Consider the following 27870-nt stretch of genomic DNA (forward strand, 5'->3'; position numbering starts at 1 on the left):
TAGAGGGAATTTCTTTCAGCCGGAGGGTGATAGGAATCTGGAATTCACTGCCTCGGAAGTCAGTAGATATGGCAAACCTCACAATCTTTTAAAAATTATATGATTGAGCACTTGAAATGTTATAACATTCGAGACTATGGGCCAAGTACTCGCAAATGGGATTAGTTAGGTAGGTCAGTGCAGACTTGATGGGCCTCTTCTGTGCTCTATGACTCTATGATATGTATCCTGTGATGTCTTGTCAAGCCATGTGCTTTGTTTTCATTTAACAAGGTCAGAAGAAATGCCCGAGACCTAATGGGACCAGGAGGCCCAAGTTCAAATCCTCAGTTCCAGAGATGTGTCAGTAAAAGTGTGGTCTTGGACTCTGTGTATGAATACAGTTATTGTCTACTGTATAACAATGTTTACTAAAACACTAAACACCATTCTCAGAAAGCGGTCCTCTGACATGTGGGATTAGTCCTGTGTCCCTTCTCTGTTTGGATGTTTCTCTCCCACCTTTCTGACCAGAACTAAACACAATCTTCAATATAAGGTACAAGTGGAGTATGTTAGGCAAAATTTTAGCTCCATATTTACAATATATTAATTTAGCAGCATTATTCAATATTTTGTTTGCTTTCTTGGTTGCTGCTCTGCAAATGATTGGATATTGTAAATTGTTGACTCTCATATCACTGTTAGATCTTAATCATTCTTTCTCCCAGCTAGCCAATATGTATTTTTAAGGAAAGTGTAGCACAGCATCTCGTCAGTCTAATGCTAACTTTTCAATCTCATATTTCATCTTTTTGTGCCAAACCCACCAAGAATTTCCCATCAGTTTCCTTCTTCCTTTTTTAAAATTAATTTCTTGTTCACCTTCAAGATTTCCCTAAGACACTCAGCCCTTTAAGCTGATGTAGCACTATTCCACTCATAGTTCCATAAAGAACTATTCATTTGGATTTCTGAAAGGATGGTACTACTCAGTATCACAGGACTTTACACTGTCCATTTTGGATATGTCACAAGGTTTCAAGTGGAAGGATTGCTTCTAGATGAACAGATCTGGACACACAAACTATTTCGCTTAATCATTCTCTTGAAAATAGTCATTTCATTATTCAAAGTTTTCAGATCACTAAATAACATTTGATGACATTTAATTAAATGTCACAAAATTTATCCCTGGAAGTTAAATCTCTCAACACTATTTTAATGCAGCGTAAGATCAACAACAGCCTGTGAACAGAGATGGTATAACTATAAAAGAAACAGACAATCTTGGTTCAGTACTTCCAAAATACTTGAGTGATTTTCAAAAACATTCTTCAGAGAAAAAACAAATCAACACCTTAAAAAGAAAACCATTACTGAAAACAGCAGCAACAGGACAATGCAAGTAAGTGTAGATCTTGGGCATATTCTCATTGAGTATTACCTCAATTAATGAAAAATAAGACACTTCTATTAGGTGAAATTGAGGCACAAAAATAAGTTGTTAAATTGTTTAAAAGGAAGTAAACATTTGTTGACATTCTGTATGCATGGGGCACTATCACTGTGTAATAGTTGTTTCCAGCATGAATTCTATTGAGCATTGTTGGTATTTTCTGGAGAAAAGCCAAAGAACAACAACTTGTCCCTTACCTGTCAATGACCAATTCAAATAGCACAATATGAGAATGTTGCGTGTATTCTGGATCATCTTCTACATAATCAAAACGGTTCAATAAAGTAACAAGATCCAAATCACATGATGTTTTATCCGGAAACTTCCATGATGGATAGCGAACTGCGCCAACACGTGAAAATACTTCTATGATTATCCCTTGTACGTCTGTGACATCCTTGCGCAAGCCATCCAAACAGTTTTGATTTCCTAAAAGTAGTGTCATTTTAAAGGTCTTAAAATCAGAATATGAAATGCATCTTCTTGTGCTCACTGAAACTGCTAATTCAATATAACGTAAATGCCACCACAATAACTTAATAGCTCCACAAGGGCAATTTATCTACAAGAAATAGAAAATAATTAGGTTAAGAAAGTTGATTCAACAGTTTTAAACAAATATCCCTTTAAGTCCTAATTTAGTGTAAATGTAATATTGTTTACAAGTTTTGAGAAGACACGCATGAGACTTCCTAGAAGTATGGCATTTTAACCGGAACTCTATCAACAAGTCAACACATTGACTTGGACCCAATTTACCACCCCCTGAGAAAAAGAACAGGAAATGACATCGCCAACCCAAAGAAACCCAAACATATAAATAGAAAACAGGAATCACCAGCAATGCTTCATCCGGAGGCTCACTGAAGATTTTACCTAGTATGGTGATGAAACATCTGACCACAAACCTTCCAGCTCAGCCAGCAAACCTAAAGCCAGAGTATAGTTTACTTTGTCCTAACCTTATAAGACATCTGCTATCAGATTAAAAATATTTTTAACAGGACATGATGCACAGAATGATCTGCAAATTGTATTCAACCAACAGTCCACATACATAGCAGTGATATTTAATATGTTGGCAGTTGCTGCTGAGATAATTGACAAAATTTTACGTGAACAGTGATAATCAATGTTCATAGTTTGTCAATAGTCCTAGATTACTAGTACTACACATGAGAACACAAATATCTGCACAATTGCCATTAGTACTAATACTATTTTTATTTCATAAATGGAAGAATTAGGCATGGAATTCAATTTAATGGTATTTTTAAAAATTACTTCCCAAAGTTAGTAGATGTTTTGCTAACAATAGGATTTAATAAAACTAATGGCAAAGGAAAATGCAAGTACCTCCAACCTTGCTTTATATGCAAAAATTGCAACCATACTAATTGCTTTCTGTCTATAAAACTGGAGTAGAATGTCATATTGGAATAACCACAATTCTCTAGCCTCAATTAAGAACAAAACTAACTACTGGATAAAAACAAATCATCTGGCCATTTCTGCATCTGTGTCAGCACTTAAAAAGATTCTTCTTTACATTGTTTTTTTTCTGGGGGAATTCAGTGGGAAGGAAGGATGAGAAAATAAATTATAGAAGGTTGTTGTTCATAACTCATAGTCAGACAAGTTGAAGTGGTTGTTTGGGGCTGACAAAGAGGAGAAAGGACTATATTTGGTAGCAGTGTCCTCTATAGTTAAAAAAAACTGCTGACACAAGGAAAGAGTCAGTTGGACAAGAATCAACAGTTGCAACAAGGAGTTGGCATGTTCGAGGGCCTTCTTGAGATTCAACTACTAGGGGGCACAGATTTAAAGCGAGGGGTGGACGTTTAAAGGAGAAATGTGAGGCAAGGTTTTTTTTAAACACAGAGGGTGGTGGGTGCCTGGAATGCACTACCATGGTAAGTGGTTTAAGAGGTATTTAAATAGACACATGAACGGGCAGGAAATAGAGGGATACAGGCTGATGAGAACAGTTCAGAATAGCATCATAGTCGGCACAGAGATGTTGAGCCAAAGGGCTTGTTTCTGTGTGGTACTGTTCGATGTTCTGTCTTCTGGTGTCAAGAAAGCTGGACCAAAAACAGTATCGTTGTGGTTCTGTTCGCTGAGCTGGGAATTTGTGTTGCAAACGTTTCGTCCCCTGTCTAGGTGACATCCTCAGTGCTTGGAAGCCTCCTGTGAAGCCCTTCTGTGATGTTTTCTCTGGCATTTATAGTGGTTTGTCTCTGCCGTTTCCGGTTGTCAGTTCCAGCTGTCCGCTGCAGTGAAGAAGGGCTCATGCCTGAAACATCGATTCTCCTGCTCCTTGGATGCTACCTGACCTGCTGCGCTTTTCCAGCAACACATTTTCAGCTCTTGTCCTATAATAGTAGTGTTGTCACAATTGAACTTATGTTGCTTGTCACCTGCGTGTGTGGCTACTAAGGATAGCTGATCGTGTCGTTTCGTAGCTAGTTGGTGTTCATGGATATGGATCGTTAGCTGTCTTCCGGTTTGTCCTACGTAGTGCTTTATGCAGTCCTTGCATGGGATTTTGTACACAATGATGGTTTTGCTCATGCTGGGTATCGGGTCCTTTGTCCTGGTGAGTTGTTGTCTGAGAGTGGCTGTTGGTTTGTGTGCTGTTATGAGTCCTAGTGGTCGTAGTAGTCTGGCTGTCAGTTCAGAAATGTTCTTGATGTATGGTAACGTGGCTAGTCCTTTGGGTTGTGGCATGTTCTCATTCGTTGTCTTTCCCTTAGGCATCTGTTGATGAAATTGCGAGGGGAACCGTTTTTGGCGAATACATTGTAGAGGTGTTCTTCTTCCTCTTTTTGCAGTTCTGGTGTACTGCAGTGTGTTGTGGCCTTTTTGAACAGTGTCTTGATGCAACTTCTTTTGTGTGTGTTGGGGTGGTTGCTTTCGTAGTTCAGGACTACTGTAGTCTGTGTGTGTGGCTTCCCTGTATACCTTTGTGGTGAATTTTCCATTCGGTGTTCTCTGTACCATCACGTCTAGGAATGGGAGTTGGTTGTCCTTTTCTTCCTCTCCAGTGAATCTGATTCCTGTGAGTGTGGCATTGATGATCCGGTGTGTGTTTTCTATTACTGTGTTTTTAATGATTACAAAGGTGTCATCTACATATCTGACCCAGAGTTTGGGTTGAATTTGCAGTAAGGCTGTTTGTTCTAATCTTTGCATTACAGCTTCTGCTATGAGTCCAGAGATGGGTGAGTCCATGAGTGTGCCGTTGATTTGTTCATATATTTGGTTGTTGAATGTGAAGTGTGTGAGGCACAGGTCCAGTAGTTTGAGTATGCAGTCTTTGTTGATAGGTTCCCTGTCTTGTTGTCTGTTCTGTATGTCCAGCAGGTTGGCTATTGTTTCTCTGGCAAGGGTTTTATCGATACAGCCGTTACATCGAATGAGACCATAGTTTCTTCCTTATCTATATGTATATTTCTGATGATGTCCAAGAATTCCTGTGTTGACTGTATAGAGTGTCTGGATCCACTGATCAGGTGTTTCAGTTTCTGTTGTCATTCTTTAGCCAGTTTGTGTGATGGTGTCCCTGGTTGCGATACGGTGGGTCTGAGTGGGATGTCTGGTTTGTGCACTTTAGGTAGTCCATAGAATCTGGGGTGGTGTTGCTTTCAGGTTTCATTCTCTGTAGGTCAAACCTGGTTATTTGTCTGTTTTTTTGCAGGTTTCTCAGTGTGTTGTTTATCCTATTGGTGAGCTGTGGAGTGGGGTCAAACTCTCTCTTTAGGTAGGTGTTGGTATCTGCAAGTAGTTGTTGCGCTTTCTGGATGTACTCTGCTTTCTGGATGTACTCTGCTTTGTCCAGGATGACCATCATTCTGCCTGTGTCTGCTGGTAGTATGATTATGTTCTTATCATTTCTTAGTGTTTTTAGTGCTTCCCTCTTCTTGGTGTTGAGGTTGTGTATTTGTCTTTTCCTTGTTATCAGGGGTACAATATTTTGTCTCACTGTTTGTTGTGTCTCTTCTGTCAGTCCATTGATTTTTGAGTGTGCATTCTAGTGCTGCTAGGAAGTCTGCTGTCTTGGTGTCCATGTGGTTATAGTCGAGTCCCTTGGCCAGTATTGTTCCTTCCATGTCTGTGAGCTGTCTGTGGGAGAGGTTTCTAACCCAGGTATGTGTTGTGGTGTCCTCTCTGTTGTGTGTTAGTTTGGCCATTTTTTCTTTTAGCGCCGTTATTTTGCGGTGTGTGGTCCTTTTCTGTCCTATGGTGACAGCCTGTTCTATGGTCCGGGTCCATTCCTGATTGGTGATTTTTGAAATTAATAATTTTTGGTGTGCAATTTCTTGTATGTATTTGTGTAGTCTGTTGTGTGCATCTGTAATCATTACCTGGATCATCCTGAATCCGTTCTGTCTGGCTGTGTCTCGGGCTTGTGGGTTGTTGACTGGTGGTCTGTATCTGACACATGGTGGAAGGATTCGATTCTTTTGGCATTCGTGCAAGAACTGGAGTTGTTCGTATGTGGCACTTAGGCAGTTGGCACAGGATTCCCATTTCCTGGATTGTCTTAGCATCTCTCGCTCGTAGGTGTTCAAAGTTTGTGAGAAGATTTGTAGCTCGGGTGTTCGTTGTTGCGGTTCTGTTCGCCGAGCTGGGAATTTGTGTTGCAGACATTTCGTCCCCTGTCTAGGTGACATCCTCGGTGCTTGGGAGCCTCCTGTGAAGCGCTTCTGTGATGTTCTATCAACAAATACATCGACCTGGACCCAATATACAGACCACTGCAGCGGACAACTGGAAGCGGCAGAGACAAACCACTATAAATGCTGGAGGAAACATCACAGAAGTGCTTCACAGGAGACTCCCAAGCACTGAGGATGTCACCTAGACAGGGGACGAAATGTCTACAACACAAATTCTCAGCTCGGCGAACAGAACCACAACAACGAGCACGCGAGCTACAAATCTTCTCACAAACTTTGAAAAACAATATCTCCCAAGTCAATTTGCCCAGCATCAAGGCTCTAATCAATTAAAACTAGATCTATGGGGTAAGACATGTTGTTCGTAGGCCTAAAACCAGACTCCTGAAGCAACTGTTTTACTCAGAAGTCAGTTATAAAAACATAGAAACATAGAAAAAGGCCATTCAGCCGTTTGAACCTGATCCACCATTCAAATGAGACATGGTCGATCTGTGGCCTAAATCCATATACCTGCCTTTGGCCAATATCCTTTAATACCTTTGGTTAACAAAAGTATCTCAGATTTAAAATTGGCAATCAATTTAGCATCAACGACTGTTTGTAGAAGAGAGTTCCAAACCACTATCACCCTTCTTAACATCTCTCTTGAATAGGGTGGCCCTAATTTTTAGAATCGCCAATCAGAGAAAATAGTTTATCTTTATCTATCCTGTCACAAAAGGAAGATTATGGAAATGCTTTAGGCTGTCCTTAAAACACCTTTGAAGAAGTCAAACATCCCCATAAACCTGGCTTGTGTAGAGACCGAAATAGAGGAGACTCATTTGCAAAGTCACTGATCACATGCAGAAACCTCAGTGGGACTGTGCAGACATTAAATCAAAGCTTCGGGTAAAAACCTCAATCATCCAAACAATTCCCCAGCCAGTCATTCAAACAGCACCAGCTTTGCCTCACATGTGGCAGATCCTGCAGATGGGTGCATTGGACTACTTGGACATTTCAGAACCCATGGTACCAGAATGGAAGCAAGTCATCATCAGTTCCAAGGGACTGCTCAAAAAGGAACAGCATCGCAAGGGAGATTGGGGAGAAGCACTTTGAGGAGGTAGGGGTGGGGGTGAGGAAGGGAAAAGCACTTCAGAAGAGAGGAGGGAACCTGAAGCAGGAGGTGAGTGGAGGGTGAATCACCTCGAGAATGGGGAGAAGGGAGGGAAGAACACCCTCAGAGGACAAGAGTACGAGATGGGAAGCACCACCAGCAGATGAGTGTATTGCAGAAGATGGAGAGTCACACGGCTTAATCTGCTTTCCAAACCCTCACAGCACCCCTGATCCAACTGAATCTGAATTATAAAGTTCTTTTTCCCCCATATTGGATAAACAATGAACTATTCAATTATTAGCACGAGGGCCCCCAGCCCAAGGTAAACCAAGAGAATGATAGATGCTGTAAATCAGAAACAAAAACAGAAACCAGGGTCACCTGGGGACCTTGCAGTCCACTGGATTCGATATCGAGTTCAATAATTTTAGGGCTTGAACTCCCCCATGTCCTCGTCCTCTACGACACACACCAGGCCTTTTTAAATCGCATAGTCTGCCATTACACAGTACCTATTGTTAGCCACTAACAGTCTGCGTTAACAGCTATTCACCCTCCCAGCCAGATCGTTATCTACTTCTTTGATCTTCTCTATCTTTGGGCTCTATCCCCACCTATCGTTTACTCTTTATCTCCTCTCCCCACCCTATCTTCTTCATATAAACCGACAATTTCCTAACTACCATCAGTTCTGAGGAAGGGTCACCACACCCGAAACTTTAACTCTGACTTCTCTGCACAGAAGCTGCCAGATCGGCTGAGTTTTTCCAGCAACTTCTGTTTCTGTATATTACGGGGGGGGGGTGGTCGGGCGACAAGTAGCACACGAGTACTATCACTGGACATTCATTTTAGGAATGAAGGTCTACATTAAAGTTTTCCCGACTCCAAAGATATGTCTGAAGAGGTTGATCAAACTCCATCACTGAGCCTGTACCTACCTGCACCGACCGTTAGCTACTCTCCGGCTGTTGACAACGTGCTGTCATGGACGCACGCAACGTAACCATAACGTACTCACGCGTTTACGTGCTTGATCGTCATAAGACGTAAGGAGTGTACCAGGCAATCGAGGGATCAGAACAACAAAAACAAGACTTTACAGTTTAAACATAACAAAAGCAACATTATAACAAAAGTGAAGTATAATTAAAAGGTGATAAGCGGTGGAGACTGAATTAAATGTGTGGGAAGAACTTTACATAAGATACCCAACACTCATCCCACCTCCCCCCGTATGAGGAGGTGGATGGCGCAGGCCGTAGCCGCCATCTTGTTCAGGTCGAGTTTGTTCACGGAGCGGCGGCGGTGGGGGATTGAGATTCCCTATCCTGCTCGGTATTGACATCATGCCGGCCGGACCTGTGCAGGCATTGCCGCCGCCACCTCAGACCGAAAATAACCAGGTGGGTTTTAAAACGGCAAGAGGTTTTGAGAAAAAAAAACTTTGGCACCGTCTGTCGTTGTGATGCGGGTACCACCCCACCCCCAAAACAAGCTGAGGCCTCCAGTCCACAGGCTCTGGGCCTGGAGCTCGCAGTCAACGTCGCATATTGGCCTTGCATCCCGGATTCCGGGATGTGGTTATTTTCCTGTCTCCGGTCTGTATTATCTATTGGTTATGGGAGCTGGTCCTGGATTAATCTCTCGGGCACACGATTAAATAATCCACACATCTGCGGAATGTTAGTCTGATTTGTCACAGAGATGATAATGTCTGCGTTTACCAAGCATTAAAATCAGGCCCATTGTCCGACTGCAATCCGGATGGTTACATGATACTTCTAAAATTCCCCTCGTCCAGTTCACACACGTTTGTAAACAGTTGATGATGGGGAAATATGATACTTTGAAACGCAAAAACAAATAGTGCAGAGTATTGTAAAACAATTTATTTTAGAAGACTGCAGTATTCCAATCATTACTGAGTACTGTTGAGATTATGGCATTGTTGTTAAAATTAATCCAGATAAGCAACTGCTCGTTTAGTTGGAGAAGATGGAGCTGAACAAAGCACAGTACCCTACTGCGCACTTAAATTGTAGTGCGCTTATATATTCCAGACTTCATAGGGTCCAGATGAGCCCTATCCCAATATAAAATTAAGTAATAAATTAGCATGGATTTTTAATGTAAGGAACTAACAAGAAAGCTTTCGTTTGTCCAATATAGCATACATCTAAAAGCCAAAAAGAATGTAAATCTTTCAAGCCTGAAAAATTTAGGCAAAATATGATAAGTAATATATTGTTTGGTGTGTAGAGGGGTGATGGCAACTTATGATGAGTTAAATCCATCTACCATCACAAAGCACTGAAATACAATTTGCTGCTTGCCCAGTTAGGCATCTGAACAAATAGAGTATTGACTTGAACCAATTCTTCAGCTGTCTGGGAAGAATTCCATGCCCTATTGACAGCTATAATCCATCAATGGGACAGGTTAGCAGGCCTAGTTATCTGTAGTGCTTTGGAGTATTGAACAGCTACCTGGTTGTAGTTTTTTGACGTTTTGGGCAAGAGACCTTCATTAGGAATGAGGCTTGTGAGCCAAAGGGCCTGGAGAGATAAATGCTATCCTAACATAACATGGGCATTTTTTTTTAATCAAAGATTAATGTGTTTTGGGGGTTAATTGGAACAAAAATACCATTTCCACAATCTGATTCTGAGTCATCTGCAGACACAAAGTCAGGTTTTAAAAATCATTAAGGTGATTAAGAATTTAGTGGCAATTATTTTGTTTTGTTTTAAAGGTGCCAGAAGAAACAAAAGATGAATCTGCAACATCCAAACCCATTGTTGGTATTATTTATCCTCCTCCTGAAGTCAGAAACATTGTTGACAAGACTGCAAGTTTTGTAGCAAGGTGAGTGCCAAGTTCAGACAGCTACATGTTGTATTTGATGTGTTACAATGATTCTTTGAGCTTAAAATTGAAAATTATTTTGCATTGATTAGAAATGGCCCTGAATTTGAAGCTCGAATCCGTCAAAATGAGATAAACAACTCCAAGTTTAACTTCTTGAATCCAAATGATCCTTACCATGCATATTACCGACACAAAGTTAATGAGTTCAAGGAGGGGAAAGGCCAAGAACCTTCAGCTGCTATACCAAAGGTTATGCAGCAGCAGCAACAACAACAACAACAGCTGCCACAAAAGGTGAGTAATTTTGTTGACAGTAATGATAGCTTATAATTATATACATGCTTCTAACAGATAAATGTCTTGAGACATTTCACAGGAGCATTAGCAAAAGAAATTTGACACTAAACCCTAAAATTAGATATCAGGAAAGCTAATCACCAACTTGATCAAAGAGGTGGATTTTAGGGAGCATTTTAAAGGATAAGAGAACATTAAAGACAGTGGATTAGAGAGGGAATTGCACAATTTAAAGCAGTAGCAGCTGAAAGCACAACTACTGAAGGTGGAGTGATTAAGATTGGGGAAAGGGGGACAGAATTGAGACACAGCTTTTGGACGGTTGTAATGCTGTTGGAATGCTCTGAAATGGGGAGGGGTGATCCCATGAAGTTACAGTGAAAACTTTAAATGAAAACTGAAAATGCTTTAATTACTCAGAGGCTCTTGCAGTATCTATGGAGAGAGAAGAAAGATTTAATATTTCAGCTCTGTGACGTTTCATAATCAAAATCTAGTGGTTCAATGGAGAGTGCAGGAAGGCATGCCGAAAGCAGCAGCAGGCATACCTGAAAATGAGGTGTCAATGAGGTAAAGCTACCAAGCAGCAAGTGATAGATGGAGTTTTGTGATTCTGCAACCAATAGATTAGATCTAAGCTCTGAAATCCTGCCACATCCTGTTATGAATGGTGGTGGACAATTAAACAACACATTGGAGGAGGAAGCTCCACAAATATCCCCATCCTCAATGATGAAAGAGCCCAGCACATCAATACAAAAGATAAGGCTGAAGCATTCACGGAAATCTTTGGCCAGAAGTGCCAAGTGGATGATCCATCTCTGCCTCCTCCAGTGATCCCAGCCATCACAGATGCGAATCTTCAGCCAATTTGATTCACTCGACATGATATCAAGAAAACAATTAGAAAACTGTGGATACTGCAAAGACTTGGGGCCCGGACAACATTCCAGCAATACTATGGAAGATTTGTACTCCAGAGCCTCCCACTGCCCAAGCCAAGCTTTTCCAATACAGTGCAGCACTGGTTTCATATCTGACAATATGGAAAATTGCCCAGGTATGTCCTGTACACAACGCATGGCAAATTCAACCCAGCAATTACCACTCATTACTACTCTTCTTCATCAGTAAAGAGATAACCTGTATAATCAACAGTGTTATCAAGCAGCATCTGCTGAGCAATAATCTACTTACAGACATCCAGTTTGGATTCCACCAGGGCTAATCAGCTCCTGATCTCATAACAGCCTTGGTACAAACATGGACAAAAGAGTTGAATTCCACAGATGAGGTGAGAGTGACAGCCCTTGACATCAAGGCTGCATTTGACTGTGTGGCATCAGGGAGCCCTAGCAAAACTAGAATCAAGGGAATCTGGGGCAAACTCTTTGCCAGGTTGGAGTCACACCTGGCAAATAGAAACATTGTTGTGATTGTTGGAGTTCAGTCATTTTGACTCAATAAGTTCCTCCTTCAGCTGCTTCAACAATGACCTTCCTTCCATAAGGTGGGGATGTTTGCAGGTGATTGCATAATGTTCAACACCATTCGTAACTCCGATAACTGAAGCAGTCCATGTTCAAGTGCAACAAGATCTGAGAAGCATCCAGTATTGTGCTGACAAATGGTAAGTAATTTTCATGCATTCCTGATGAAGAGCTTATGCTCAAAACGTCAGCTCTCCTGCTCCTTGGATGCTGCATGACTGGCTGTGCTTTTCTAGCACTATGCTTTTTGACTCTGATCTTCAGCATCTGCAATCCACACTTTCTCCAATGCCACACAAATGCCAGGCAATGACCATTTCAAATAGAAGGCAATCTTAACTACTGCTCTTGACATTCAATGGTGTTACCATCAACAGAACATCCACCATCAACAGAACATCCACCATCAACAGAACATCCACCATCAACAGAACATCCACTATCAACTTCCTTCAGTTACAATTGACCAGAAATTAAATTGGACTCTCCATATGAACAGTGGTCCAAGGGCAGGTCAGAGACATGGAATACTACGGTGAGTAACTCCCAAGACTCCCCAAAGCCTGTCTGCCATCTGCAAGGCTCACGTCAAGAGTGTAATGGAATATTTCTCACTTGACTGGATGAGTGCAGTTCTTACAACAATTGACAATATCAATGAGAAAGCAGCCAGCTTGGTGGGCACCACATCCACTACCTCTACCACCACCGTTCAATAACCGTACTGTTTACTATCTACAAGATACACACAGAAATTCATCAAAGATCCTTAGACAACACTTTCTAAACCAATGACCACTGCCATTCTAGGAGGACAAGGGTAGCAGATACATGGACACACACCCCACCTGCAAGTTCCTCTCCAAGCCACTCACTATCCTGACCTGGAAACATATCGCTATTCCTTCAGTGTTGCTGCATCAAAATCTTGGAATTTCCTCTCTAATGGTGTAATGGGTCTACCTACAGCACATGTGTTGCAGCAGTTGAAGGCAGCTCATGACCACCACCTTGAGGGCAACTGGGGACAGGTAAAAACGCTAGCCAGCCAATGATTACCCATGTCCAATGAATGAATAAATAAACAAAAATAATTGAGGCATAGACAGATTTGGAGGTAATACAAATTAACCAGGTCAGTGATAATCAGTGAATTGGGCATGGTAGGTCAAGGACATGGGCAGTGTGATTTTAGATGAGCTCCAGTGTAGTCAAAAATGAGAGACCAACCAGGAGAGCATGGACTGATTAATTCAAGAGGGAGCTGGTAAGGATGCTGGTTAGGCAGGAAATAAACTGTGACAGGTGTGGAGGTGGGCACTATTATGTACAGTTGGTAGTTTGGGTTATGGGCCCGGAGCTTGTCTGTGGATTAGATGCAATGTCACTGTTGTGAATGGTCTGGCCCCACAGAAAGGGATGGAGGCAAAAACTAGATAAGAGTCTGTGGTAGGGTTTGAAGACACTAGCTTTAATCTTCCCAATATTTAGTTGAAGGAAATTTCTCCTTGTCCAGCATTGGATGTTAGACAAGGGGTTGGACAATTTACAGACTGTGGAGGGATCAAAAGTGGAAATGTGCCTAAATGTTTTATTTAACATAGGCAAAAGTTCACAAACAACATTTATTATGTTATCACACAAACTTTTTAATGTGTTTTCTTTCCTTTTTAAGTTGCAACATTGATGAATAAATACATGTTTTTAATATCTCTGTTGAAGTAAATAAAAGTTCTTTTAAATTTTATTTGTGAAATTATAAATTCTTTCCTGTCTCTGTGAATAGGTGCAAGCACAAGTAATTCAGGAAACAATTGTCCCAAAGGAACCCCCACCTGAATTTGAGTTCATCGCTGATCCCCCGTCAATCTCGGCCTTTGATTTGGATGTTGTGAAACTAACCGCTCAATTTGTTGCGAGAAATGGCCGGCAGTTTTTGACTCAGCTGATGCAGAAAGAACAACGTAACTATCAATTTGACTTCTTGCGACCACAGCACAGTCTGTTCAACTATTTCACCAAACTTGTGGAGCAGTACACAAAGGTATTTGAAGGCCAAGGATCGAATCCATCCTGTATAAGTGCATAATTGTTGAGTACTGTGGATCAAGCCAAAATAATGTTCTTGCATATTGAAAGTGGATCGTGAGGTAGTTGATGTGTTGCTTTTAGTTTCCAAAATGTTCCATTAGGAAAAAATGGAAAAAAAGAATGTAACTCCAGTCAAAATGTTTGAGGCAGAAAGCAGGAAACAGCAGGCCAATTAGTTTAACATCTGTCACAGGGGAATTGTTAGACAGTATTGTTGTTTCAGAGCACATTAGAAAAAAGATTTAAAAAGGGAGATCAACACGGTTTGTGAAAGAGAAGTCATGTTTTACCAATTTATCGGATTTCTCTGAAACTAATGTATTCTGGATAAAGACATACTGTACATAGAATGCAGTTGATAAGCTCGAAGGTTACTGTGGAAGTTAAAACTTCATGGTGTAGTAATATTGCAGTTCATATAAATTAGCATGTATAAAAGATTGTCTAGCTCTCAGGAAATATAATAGGTATCAATGGGTCATTTTCTGGTTGGCAAAATGTGTCTCAGAGATCAGTGTTAGATTTATGTAAATGATTTGAATGGAAGGACCAAAGGTTTGGGTGCTAAATTTGCTGTTGATACAAGCATAGTTAGGAAAATAAGTTGTGGAAAAAGACAGCAGGAGGCTATAAAGGGCTACAAGTATGCGATTAGTCAAAGATTTGGAAAATGGAGTACAATATGAGCAATGTGAAATTGTCAAATTGACATGAAGAATAAGATATATTTTCTGAATGGTGAGAGATTGCAGAGGGATTTGAATGTCCTGTGAACAAATCATAAAGTACAGCAAATAATTAGGAACAGAGCAAATAATTAGGAATGGTAATAGAATGCTCTTGTTTGTTAAGAGACTGATTGAACACAAGTAGAGAAGTTGTGCTTTAGTTGTGTAGGGCATTGGTGAGAGCACATTAGGTATATTGTATGCATGGTTGGTCTCTTTATGAGGGGAAAGATGTGTATATACACAGAGCAATTCAGAGAATGTTTATTAGATTAATACAGTTGTTCTGCTGTAATTCACATTTCATTATTGCGCTTTCACTGTAACACTATTGACAAATTGGGGGTATCGTTTCTAAAGTGCAAACTTTTAAAATGTGTGTTGGCTGTAACGCGATTACAGAGGAAACTTGATTATCTGAAAATTGGATTATCCAAAGGAAATCTCGAGGTCCCGATGGAAACGTTACATCAAAGACGTGTTTCCAACAGTGATTGTGTCTTTTGTTTACAGTGATTAAGTAGGCACTGTCACCAAACGACTGTCTGTCTGCCCGCCCTCTCTCCCCACACTTTCCCTGGAGTTCTACACAGGTGTGTACACTAAACCTCCCCCCCCCCCCCCCCCCCAGATAATCTCTCCAACATTATCCTGTACAGGGCAAAGGTGGAACCTGTCAAAAGGTTGTGCGTGTGCGTGCGAGAACTATTTAGAGACTTACCCCACAAAGGCAAGTGCAGCAGTCTTGTTGGTGTCCAGTCCAGCTGCCCTGGAGAGGGGCGGATGTGTATGGGGGAGGGGGGGCGGGTTCACAGGGTTGGGGCCGTGGCATCGCGTGCTGTGTGCTGCTGTAGTCTCCTGAATGGGGAGTCATGAAAAGAGTCAGAGGAAAGGCATTCAATCGATTAACCAAAGGCTTTTTACAAATATATTAAGGACAAAAGGGTAACTAAGGTGAGAAAAGGGCCCCTCAAAGATCAGCAAGGCGACCTTTGTGTGGAGCCGCAGAAGATGGGGGAGATACTAAATGAGTATTTTGTGCAGTATTTACTGTGGAAAAGGATATGGAAGATATAGATTGTAGGGAAATAGATGGTGACAGCTTGCAAAATGTCCAGATTACAGAGGAGGAAGTGTTGGATGTCTTGAAATGGGTAAAGGTAGATAAATCCCCAGGACCTGATCAGATGTACCTGAGAACTCTGTGGGAAGCTAGAGAAGTGATTGCTGGGTCTCTTGCTGAGATATTTGTATCATCAGGTGAGGTGCCTGAAGACTGGAGGCTGGCAAATGTGGTGCCGTTGTTTAAGAAGGGCGGTAAGGACAAGCCAGGGAACTATAGACTGGTGAACCTGACCACGGTGGGTGGGCAAATTGTTGGAGGGAATCCTGAGGGACAGGATGTACATGTATTTGGAAAGGCAAGGACTGATTAGGGATAGTCAACATGGCTTTGTGCATGGGAAATCATGTCTCACAAACTTGATTGAGTTTTTTGAAGAAGTAACAAAGAAGATTGAGGGCAGAGCAGGAGATGTGATCTATATGGTCTTCAGTAAGGTGTTCAACAAGCTTCCCCATGGGAGACTGATTAGCAAGGTTAGATCTCATGGAATACAGGGAGAACTAGCCATTTGGATACAGAACTGTCTCAAAGGTAGAAGACAGAGGGTGGTGGTAGAGGGTTGTTTTTCAAACTGGAGACCTGTGACCAGTGGAGTGCCACAAGGACATTTTGTCATTTGCATAAATGATTTGGATGTGAGCATAAGTACAGTTAGTAAGTTTGCAGATGACACCAAAATTGGAGGTGTAGTGGACAGCGAAGAGGGTTACCTCAGATTACAAGAGGATCTTGACTAGATGGGCCAGTGGGCTAAGGTCCTCGGGAGTGTTGCTGAACAAAGAGACCTTGGAGTGCAGGTTCATAGTTCCTTGAAAGTGGAGTCGCAGGTAGATAGGATAGTGAAGAAGGTGTTTGATATGCTTTCCTTTATTGGTCAGAGTATTGAGTACAGGGGTTGGGAGGTCATGTTGTGGCTGTACAGAACATTGATTAGGCCACTGTTGGAATATTGCGTGCAATTCTGGTCTCCTTCCTATCAGAAAGATGTTGTGAAACTTGAAAGGGTTCAGAAAAGATTTACAAGGATGTTGCCAGGGTTGGAGGATTTGAGCTGTAGGAAGAGGCTGAACAGGCTGGGGCTGTTTTCCCTGGAGGGTCGGAGGGTGAGGGGTGACCTTATAGAGGTTAACAAAATTGAGGGACATGGATAGAGTAAATAGGCAAAGTCTTTTCCCTGGGGTTGGAGAGTCCAGAACTAGAGGGCATAGGTTTAGGGTGAGAGGGAAAGATATAAGGGGCAACTTTTTCATAGAGGGTGGTATGTGTATGGAATGAGCTGCCAGAGGTTGTGGTGGAGGCTGGTACAATTGCAACATTTAAGAGGCATTTGGATGGGTATATGAATAGGAAGGGTTTGGAGGGATATGGGCTGGGTGCTGGCAGGTGGGAGTAGATTGGGTTGGGATAACTGGTTGGCAAGTGTGGGTTGGACCGAAGGGTCCGTTTCCATGCTGTACACCTCTGATTGTATGACTCTGTAACCGAATAATCGATTATCCGAATGAAATAGTGCCCACTCATCACGTTCGGATAATCAAGGTTCCCCTCTACATCACCAACACTTTAAGCACTGTTTCTAAAGTGTGATCTTTCTACAATGCAGGGTTGCACAAGAACACAACCATCACGTGATAGAGGAACTACCTGTAACTGGAATACTTACATGGTTATGTTGGGCAGGTTAGGCTTGAATTTGCTGGAATTTAAGATTAGTAAGAGGCAACATTATTGAAGCAGTTAGGATCCTGAGGGTTCTTTACAGTGTGGATTTAGAGAGGATGTTTCCTCTGGGAGAATCAAGAACTAGGAGTCATTATTTAAACTAAAGGGTCAACCATTTAAGGTAGAGATGAAGATTTTATCTCTCGAGGGCTGCATCTTTGCAGCTAATCTTCAAAACGTGGTGAAAGCAGACTCTTTGAATACTTTTAAGACGGAGGTGGAGGCATTCTTGAAGGGGTTAAGAAAGGGGTTAAAGGTTAATGGGAGTAGGTGGAAAATTAAAGTTACGATCAAAGCAGCTATGAGTCAAATAACCTCCTGCTCCTAATTTGTGCACACATGATAGCATTGACTCTTAGGCCCCTTATGATGCAGCAGTAATGCCCCTACCTCTGAGTCAGGAGGCAGAGGTTCAAGTCCCACTTGCTCTAGAGATGTATAATAACACCTCTTAACACGATTAGAATAAAATATCTAGGATTAACTGTTCAAAGTTCAATGCTGTAAGTTGAGCATGGGGCATCTAAGTGTCTACAATTGTGCAATAGTGCTTACTTAGGGAAGCAACGTTTTCAGATGAGAATGATGTCAAATATTTATAATGGTCATTGAATGCATTTGGGCTGTAATCCAATTCTTTCTTGTCCTCTTACTATTATTAATATTTATGTTGATCAGGGAAATCTATTGCATCTCAAATAATAATAAATTATCCTGTTTCTATTTTATGATCCTTATAAAGAAAACCTTTAGAAACAGATATGAATTTCCCAGTGATTGACTCAGAGCATCTTGGGAGAAGATCTCAGGTTTTAAGACTTGTATTGTAACACAAACACTAAAGTCAATGTTGACTGAACATTACTTAGGGAAAAAATAGTTGTCTACTATCAGTAACACAACAGAGCCACTGTATGTTATCAATAAATATGTAACCTTGTAGATTCTAGTCCAAATCCCTCCTGTGGTTTCAGCAGGCTTTCATCTCCCCACCACACCAGAATATGTTGGTCAGTGTCCTTTTTGAAGGTCACTTCACTCAATCTTCTGAGTATGCTTGAATAAAATCCAGCTACAAAACCCATTTCAGTGACTTTTTAGGTTTTTTTTCCCTTTCCCTCCTTCCAGGTTCAAGACCAATTATTTTCTGTGTGCAAGACTTAAAATGTACACCTTACTTTCAATATGCTTTAACTTGAGCTCCTATCCCTGTGGCAGCCAGGCAGATTTCATTCAAAGTCACATTCTCCCTCTCCAAACTGTACTTTCTCTTAAATTAAAAGAGACTGTTTAAAACCCAACTATCTTATGTAGTCTTCAGTTTGAAAGAATTTTGGATATTTTAGATGTCTACATTAAATTTAATAACTTAAAGGGAAGTCTCCCAGCTTCACTGTTTCTGATTTATTTTCTAAATGGTGAGTGCATCAGTGAATGTTTACAAATGGCAAGTAAAATGTTGGTTCTAATTCTATACATTTGCATTGTTATTGGAAAATATCTGTAAATCGCGAGCTTCTGCTTTGTTAGTATAAAGTGAAAGATTTTATGATGTATACAAATTGACTTGGCTTTTAGAACTCTACATGATTAGTAACCCCATCACTTTTAGTTTAGTAACTTTTTTTAAAAATACGTTTTCAGCGTGCAAACCCAGCTTTGAGATTCAATGGGATATATGAGATTTATCACCACCAGTACACTTCTGATTCCTAAGATCTTTTGCGACAGTACTATAGGGATTTAACTATCTAGGTTTTTTTTCCAAATGTCTGACAACATTTTATTAGAAGCACTACAGTAGTGAAAATTTGTAGATTCTGTGAAATTATCAAGGAATCTGTATATTTTTGAAGAGATTTTGAAAAGAATTTTTAAGAGTTTGCATGAATTGTCAAGGAATCAGTTGTAATTTTCTTGGATAATAAACACTAGTCCATATGACCTGGTGAACCTTGACCTGAGAGTAATATCCACAGGATTAAAGAAGGAAGCAGTAATGCTGGTGGCAGAAAGTACTTGACAGGAAAGGAGAAAGATCCTCTTTGATGTCCTGAGAGCTTGTGAAAACAAGAAGTGACAAAGCCATGAACCTGAGGTATTAGTTGGTTCATTAAAAGGGAGCTCTGAAAAGTTACACCATTTGACCTGTTGTGATAGTGAGAAGGTTTGAAGAAAAATACTATGATGATAATTGTACCTGTCAAACCTCAAAGGTGAATTGTGTTATCAAATAGGTGTCCTAACCTAGCGTGTGCAACTAAAAAGCAGCAATTGTGGAACAGATGTGATATATAGTGCCACATTCAAGCAAGGATGTGACCATGTTTGTGATTGTCAGCAATATCTTTGACTGTTTAAAATGACATTTACTTTTCAGTTTGAAGTATCATTTGATGCTAATTTGTTTTAAAGTGCAAGGTAGAAAAAGTAGAATCTTGTTGATAATTGCTTTGTTTTGGAGTTCATTGTTATTTGGCAAATTATTTTGGTTTATGGTTCCCATAAGGGAGCTGTAATATATCAGGGACAATTATTCTTTGAGGTCATTTGAGGCAAAAAAAAATGTAATTTGAGCAAAATAGTGTGGCAAAGGATATAGTCTTCACAAACCTAAGATGATTTAAACAAAAGCATGCTGGCTAAAACATCAGAGGAAGAAGTGTAATATTGAAAGATTGTAAGTGGAAGTTAGGAAGATTTAACATTTTGTGTAATATATTTTATAATGAAGTTGTTTCAGGGTACATCAATCAACTTACAAAGTTTAGTTCAATTTTTAATCTTTTTTATATTAGTAATTTGAAAAATCTAGAGTGTGCTTTTTTTGGAATTACATAGGGCAGTACTGGAATAGTGTGCTGGGAAAAGTAGATTGTGATATATGCTATAATTGCAGGATTATCAGGTGAGTATTGATTTGAACTTGCCCCTTTCATAAGGAGCAAAACTTATTTGTGTTTCATATAATATTTATTTTCTTCTTCTTAGATCTTAATACCTCCAAAGGGATTGCTTCAGAAATTGAAGAAAGAAGCAGAAAATCCTAAAGAAGTTTTAGATCAGGTGAGACAATACAGATGACTATAATAGACAAAAAGTCATGAACCCCATTAATTGCAGACATAATTGAAACTTGTAATTAATATTTGTTTTGAATAAAGTGTATACAAAAAGCTGTAACAACTTTAGCACTATTTGGGGTAATTAATAGTCCTTTATTGCATTGCAAATCGTTCCTAAATGCTGTGGTGTTTTTTATCCATTAACCCTGCTCTCCTGAGGAGCACCTAAAAATTAAATCTTGCCCTTTACATTATCCACAAAGTTTTGGTCAAATCATCCAAGATGTGGAACATAAGAACAGGTGTACAATATTCAGCTCCTTAAACATGTTCCACCGTTCACGTAGCTCAAGTCTGATCAGAATCCTAATCCCATCTAACTGCATTGATTCCATATCACTTTGTATGTAGCTTTCAATTGATTTAGTGTTATGGACTAGGTGAGACCAATCAAAACATTCTAAAGCAGGCAGCCCAGACCATAACTTTGCAATTTGTTTTGGTAAGTGTACAGTGAAAATTACCCGAAGTAAGTTAGCTAGGTTGACTACTAGATTTTAAAACAGACAAAAATTTATTCACAAAATTACACAATGAAAGACAAAGAACAGAATAACGATGATTATATAATTATGATCAATGTATATGATTGTCTCGCATGCATTGCTGGTAAATAAACACTGATATGTAATACCAAGACAAAGCATAATGTCTCTTTTCCCACCATTGAATATTTCTGTTGGTGAATGTTCAACTTCCTGGAAAAATACCCAATGGGTCTTTCTATTCCCTCCTCATCCTCCTGCAGGAGCACTGCACCGACACCCACATCATCGATAGCCACCTTGAAAGGCTTCCTGTAATCAGGTGTGGCTAATATTGGGGCAATGGTTAACATGGCTTTTCGGCTGTCACATGGCTTTTGACAGTCTGCTGTCCACTGAAACATCTTGCCTTTTTTTAACAATTCGGTGAGTGGAGCAGCCACACTGCTAAAATTCAGCACCAACTTTTGGTAAAAGTAGTACTGCTTTTTTTTTTTGTAGACAATGTAGGAGGTTCCCTAATTACTTTCATTTTCACATCCCTTAGGGCTTTTTGTCCATGTCCAATAATGGCCCAGGAAGGTGACTTGGGCTTTGGCAAATTCACTTTTAGCTAGGTTTACCACCAAACTTGCCTCTGAAGTCAGTCAAATAAGTCCGATAAACGCTGTACATGTTCCTTCCATGAATGACTAAAAATCACAAGGTCATCAATATACACCACACAGTTGGGTAATACGCCAGTGACCTTATTAGTCAGTCTCTGAAAAGTGACTGGACGGTTTTCATACCATTTGGCATTACAAAAGCCGAAATTGCCTTTGCTCTTACTTCATGCCCAAAAGTTAATTCAAGTAGACTGAATTTAGTCAATTCGGTGCATCTCTGATTGCGAAAAGTATAAACGGAACTCCCATATCCCAATCATCTGGATAATCCAGACCATAAGCCCTCAACATGGTCTTTAGTGTTTGATGCCATCTCTCTAGCACTCCCTGCCATTCTGGATAGTACGCAGTAGATTTGAATTACTTTATTCCCAAGTTATCCATAACCTCTTTGAATAGTTTGGATGTAAAGTTTGATTTGATTGGATCTCTATTGGTAGTCCATTTCTAGTAAAAGAATTTAAGTAATTCTACTACAAACCTTTTAGCTGTGATGTTGTGTAATGGGATTGCCTCTGAAATCTAGTCAATACATTCATTATTGTTAATAAATACTTATTCCCACTTTTTGTTTGAGGTAGGGGATCTAAACAAACAATCAAGACTCTTGTGAAACGTTCCTCAAATACTGGAATAGGTATTAAAAGTGCAAGTTATATTACTGACTGTGGTTTTCCAATTAGCTGATGTGTGTGACACATCTGGCAAAATTCAAATACATTTTCGTGCAGTCCAGTATAAATGTCTTTGTATTTTAGCCTGCGTTTTCCTCGCCCCTAAATGACCTCCAAGTGTTAACTCATGTGCCACTCTCAGCACCTCCTTTCTGTACCCTACTGGCAAAACAATGTGACGAATCTCTGCCCATTTCTCATCAGCTTGAATGTGTGATGGTCTCCATTTTCTCATTTGTTAAGTAATAACATACAGGGATGCATTCACTTTCCTTCTCTGTAAATGCCTTTTGATATAACTTTTAATTTCTCATCTTTCTGCTGTAATTCTATAAGCTTACAGAACTAAAGATACTTGCAAGTTTACCTATTTGCTGCTTCTGATCAAAAAAGGTCTCTGAGAACATTATATCAGTTTCCTTATCTGTGCCCTTTGATCTCTCCTGTTTCAACTTGTGCCTTTATGATCTTGTGACCACACAATCAGGGAAAATGCCTGGATAAACATCCTTCATGTTTTCAGTTGCCTGCATCTCCACTAGAGTAGGTAGCACGCCTATCGGTGAATGAGCTGTATCATTCGCAAGGACAAATTGTATTCCTGGAACTGAGAGTTTGCCCAGTACTCCTACCACAAATTCCCCACTCTTCTCTAGACACTCTAGCCTCACTTTACATAATTTAGCACTTCTTGTCTCACCATGAATTCCTGTTACCAGTCCCTTTTCTGGCAGTAGTCCCTCAGAAGTACATATCTCCTCATCCTTCAGCATTACAGACTGAGAGGATCCTGTGTCCCTTAACATTGTAACATCTTTACCTGTTACTCCTGGCCTGTGTGAATAAACTTTACCCTTGCATGTATATTTTTTCAGCAGCTCTGGCACTTCTCCTAAATCAACCTCTGATCATCTTGTACACTCTGAGGCAGTTGTCTGACTTCCCTCGTGCTTTTTGTTACTAGTCTGTCCAACAAAACTTCCAGACTTTTCTGGTTTTCCTACATTTGGTTTCTCCTAACCCACCAACATTGTGATTTCATGTGGTCCACTTTATTACAATAAAAACACCGGAGCTTTTCAACTTTTGTCCCCCTCAAGACAATAGACAATAGGTGCAGGAGTAGGCCATTCTGCCCTTCGAGCCAGCACCACTATTCATTATGATCATGGCTGATCATCCTCAATCAGTATCCTGTTCCTGCCTTATCTCCATAACCCTTGATTCCACTATTCTTAAGAGCTCTATCCAACTCTTTCTTAAAAGTATCCAGATTCTTGGCCTCCACAGCCTTCTGGGGCAGAGCATTCCAAACACCCACTACTCTCTGGGTGAAGAAGTTTCTCCTCAACTCTCTTCTAAGTGGCCTACCCCTTATTTTTAAACTGTGTTCTCTGGTTCGGGACTCACCCATCAGCGGAAACATGCTTCCTGCCTCCAGAGTGTCTAATCCTTTAATAATCTTATATGTCTCAATCAGATCCCCTCTCAGCCTTCTAAACTCAAGCGTATACAAGCCCAGTCGCTCCAATCTTTCAGCGTAAGGTTAAACCTACGCTGCACTCACTCAATAGCCAGAATGTCTTTCCGCAAATTTGGAGACCAAAACTGCGCACAATATTCCAGGTGTGGTCACACCAGGGCCCTGTACAGCTGCAGAAGGACCTCTTTGCTTCTATACTCACTTCCTCTTGTTATAAAGGCCAGCATGCTATTAGCTTTCTTCACTGCCTGCTGTACCTGCATGCTTGCTTTCATTGACTGATGTACAAGAATACCTAGATCTCGCTGTACTGCCCCTTTACCTAACTTGACTCCATTTAGGTAGTAATATGCCTTCCTGTTCTTGCCACCAAAGTGGATAATCACACATTTATCCACATTAAACTGCATCTGTCTACTCACCTAGCCTGTCCAGGTCACCATGTATTCTCCTAACATCCTCCTCACATTTCACCCTGCCACTCAGCTTTGTGTCATCAGCAAATTTGCTAATATTACTTTTAATACCTTCATCTATGTCATTAATGTACATTGTAAAAAGCTGCAGTCCCAGCACTGATCCCTGTGGCACACCACTGGTCACCGCCTGCCATTCCGAAAGGGAGCCGTTTATCGCTACACTTTGTTTCCTGTCAGCCAACCAATTTTCAACCTCCTATGTGGGACTTATTCAAGGCTTTCTGAAAGTCTAGGTATACTACATCCACTGGATCTCCCTCATCCATCTTCAGAGTTATATCCTCCAAGAAATTCCAGAAGATTAGTCAAGCATGATTTCCCCTTCATAAATCCATGCTGACTCTGACCTATCCTGTTACTGCTATCCAGATGTGTCGTAATTTCGTCCTTTATAATTGACTCCAGCATTTTTCCCACCGCTGAGGTCAGACTAACTGGTCTATAATTCTCTGTTTTCTCTCTCCCTCTTTTCTTTAAAAAGTGGGACAACATTAGCCACCCTCCAATTAGCAGGAACTGATCCTGAATCTATAGAACATTGGAAAATGATCACCAATGCATCCACGATTTCTAGAGCCACCTCCTTCAGTACCCTGGGATGCAGACCATCAGATCCCGGGGACTTATCAGCTTTCAGATCTAACAGTCTCTCTAACACCAGTTCCTGCCTAAAATTCCCTTCAGTTCAGGTCCTTCAGCCACTATTACATCTGGGAGATTGCTCGTGTCTTCCTCAGTGAAGACAGATCTAAAGTACCAATTCAACTCTTCTGCCATTTCTTTGTTCCCCGGAATATATTCACCCGTTTCTATCTTCAAGGGCCCAATTTTAGTCTTAACCATTTTTTTCTTTTCACATAACTAAAAAAATCTTTACTATCCTCCTTTATATTTTTGGCCAGTTTACCTTCGTACCTTATTTTTTCTTTGCGTATTTCCTTTTTAGTTATCCTCTGTTGTTCTTTAAAAAACTTCCCAGTCCTCCGATTTCCCACTCATCTTTGCTATGTTATACTTTTTCCCTTTTGTCTTTATATGGTCCTTAACTTCCCTAGTCAGCCACGGCCACCCCTGCCTCCCCTTAGGATCTTTCTTCCTTTTTGGAATGAACTGATCCTGCATCTTCTGCATTATACCCAGAAATACCTGCCATTGTTGTACCACTGCCATCCCTGCTAGGGTATTGCACCATTGACCTTTGGCAAGCTCCTCCCTCAAAGCTCCATAGTTCCCCTTATTCAACAGAAATATTGTCACTTCCGATTCTACCCTCTCCCTTTCAAACTGCAGATTAATGCTTATTATATTGTGGTCACTACCTCCTAATGGCTCCTTTACTTCGAGGTCCCTGATCAAATCCGGTTCATTGCACAACACCAGATCCAGAATTGCTTTCTCCCTGGTAGGCTTCTGGTAGGGTAGGGGTTTTTTTTTTTACCCTGGTAGGGTTTCTTTTATTTACCTACAGTAAATTATCCTCAAGATTTTCGCTGAGATCTACCTTTCCCTTTCTGCGTGATGATTTCTCTTTGCCCCAATTTCTATTCCTCGTGGACTGAAATTGATTCTGGAAGTCAAACTGTGTTTTATGGACCAGATCATAATCATCAGCTACTTCAGCTGCTAACCTTGCTGTTTTAACTCTCTGCTCTTCCACATAATTTCACACTACTTCCTCGCTAAGGTTACCTTCAGCCTTTATCTCCAGCCTTTCAGCTGACTTTCTTTTTAAGTGTCAGTTTTTGAAGTTCAAAAGCTCTCTCTTTTTCTCTCTGTTCTGCTGCTCTCTTTTTCCTTCTCTTGTGCTTTCAATTGTAAGTCAAACTGTTTCATTTCTGCTGCCCTTTCTTTATCTCCCCTCTAACTCAAGCTGCTTCATTTGCAATTGAATTCTTGCCATCTCTGTAGACTCTAGTTTTTCCAGCATGTTTAAATACTGAGCTACCACTGTAATTATCTCTCCTTTCCTCGCAAAAGCAGGTAGTTCCAATCCCACCTGGTCTGCTAATTCCTGCAGCTTGGTCTTATTCACCTTTTGCGAACCTTCCAAAGTCACTGCATCCACATCCAGAAAACGTTTGGCGACTGAATGAGCCATTACTATCCCAAACTTTGTCTACCCAATCAAATCAACACCTGAAATGCACTAACACCTGTTTAAAATCCCAGCTGAGCCCCCAGTCTGTTGTGGACTAGGCCAGACCACTCAAAACTTTCTTAAGCAGGCAGTCAAGACCATAACTTTGCGATTTGTTTTGGTAAGTGTACAGTGAAAATTACCTGGAGTAAGTTAGCTAGGTTAACTACTTGATTTTAAAATAGGCAAAAATGTATTCACAAAATTATGCAATGAAACATAAAGAACCCCTACAGAACTCAGTCTATCCAAACTAGACTTAATTATGCTGTTCCGAAGAGACACCAGTCCCAATAAGCAAACCCCCTGAGAAACCAGTATAAATTAATAGAACAGATGCTTACAGGTTTGAGTTAGAAGGGCAGAGAGAGAGTGAGTTTGTTTCCACACAGCTCACTGTTGAACTCCCAACTAGTTCTGTTCTGAACTGAACTGGTCACTACAGAGCTGACCACTTCCTTTACATCATACAGGTCACTTCTAAAACATGACCACTTTGGCCTGAAGTCTCATTTGTTTAAATATAAACAGAAAGACCTCTTATTACCCTTTAATCTCTATAGCAAACCAGATTAATAAGTCACAGAGAGCGGGTTTTTACCCTTCTGAAGAAAGCCAAGGACATAGCATCCTTGAGAAAAGGAACAGCTTTTACAAAAAAGAAAGCAGCTTTGTGACATTAGCATCAAATATCTTTTGGAAGAGTGTTCCAGATTTACGCCATCTACACCACTATGCCACCTAACTTTATTATTTGAAAACTGAATTTGCAGCGCTCTCAGGTGCATTTGAAATATGACCCTCTGCTCAATCATGAGATCGTTTTTCACATGCATGTTAATAGTGCCCTCTACACCACTCCATCATTCCTCTTCCCTCTGCCTCACATTCGATGATGTGAATTTAGTTCAAATTGAAATTTTCATTTTCAGGAGTGTAGAAGAGTAGGAAGTCTGTCTCTTATGCTTAAAAGGAATGTCAATCACTGTATCGACATGTAAATAATTTTGACTGTGTGAAATAGGTGAGGTATCGAGTTGAATGGGCCAAATTTCAGGAGCGTGAGAGGAGGAAAGAAGAGGAAGAACGGGAAAGGGAGAGAGTAGCCTATGCCCAGATTGACTGGCATGACTTTGTGGTGGTGGAAACAGTTGATTTCCAGCCCAATGAACAAGGTAATGTAACCATACAATAGCATGAAATGTTGACTTGGGTTTAAATGTTGAACGTGGTCATTCCAAGATTAATCTGATTACAGTTTTTACA

At 40.5% G+C, this 27870-nt stretch overlaps 3 protein-coding genes across 3 annotated transcripts in view; 1 reads left to right on the plus strand and 2 right to left on the minus strand.

The window, feature by feature from the left end:
* Positions 1-1674, minus strand: part of ccdc157 (coiled-coil domain containing 157) — a 42177-nt gene extending 40503 nt beyond the window's left edge. Inside the window, exon 1 of the mRNA XM_043715265.1 lies at positions 1636-1674. The gene's annotated coding sequence lies outside the window, so the exon portion shown is untranslated. The remainder of the gene's footprint in view (positions 1-1635) is intronic.
* Positions 1632-8235, minus strand: LOC122562645 (coiled-coil domain-containing protein 157-like). Its single transcript, XM_043715665.1, has 2 exons — positions 8170-8235; positions 1632-2000 (listed from the first exon to the last, which is right to left on the minus strand). Exon 2 carries the CDS (start codon positions 1881-1883, stop codon positions 1632-1634), a length of 252 nt encoding a protein of 83 aa, XP_043571600.1. The 5' UTR covers positions 1884-2000; positions 8170-8235.
* Positions 8236-8358: 123 nt separating this feature from the next.
* The window catches only part of sf3a1 (splicing factor 3a, subunit 1), a 42554-nt gene continuing 23042 nt past the window's right edge, over positions 8359-27870 (plus strand). The window contains exons 1-6 of the mRNA XM_043715664.1: positions 8359-8634; positions 9984-10096; positions 10189-10393; positions 13673-13930; positions 20545-20619; positions 27629-27779. Of these exons, the coding sequence (XP_043571599.1) occupies positions 8578-8634; positions 9984-10096; positions 10189-10393; positions 13673-13930; positions 20545-20619; positions 27629-27779 (859 nt within the window). The 5' untranslated portion in view covers positions 8359-8577. The remainder of the gene's footprint in view (positions 8635-9983; positions 10097-10188; positions 10394-13672; positions 13931-20544; positions 20620-27628; positions 27780-27870) is intronic.

This window comes from Chiloscyllium plagiosum, chromosome 25 (assembly GCF_004010195.1).
Source record: "Chiloscyllium plagiosum isolate BGI_BamShark_2017 chromosome 25, ASM401019v2, whole genome shotgun sequence".
In the NCBI taxonomy this organism is placed as follows: Eukaryota; Metazoa; Chordata; class Chondrichthyes; order Orectolobiformes; family Hemiscylliidae; genus Chiloscyllium; species Chiloscyllium plagiosum.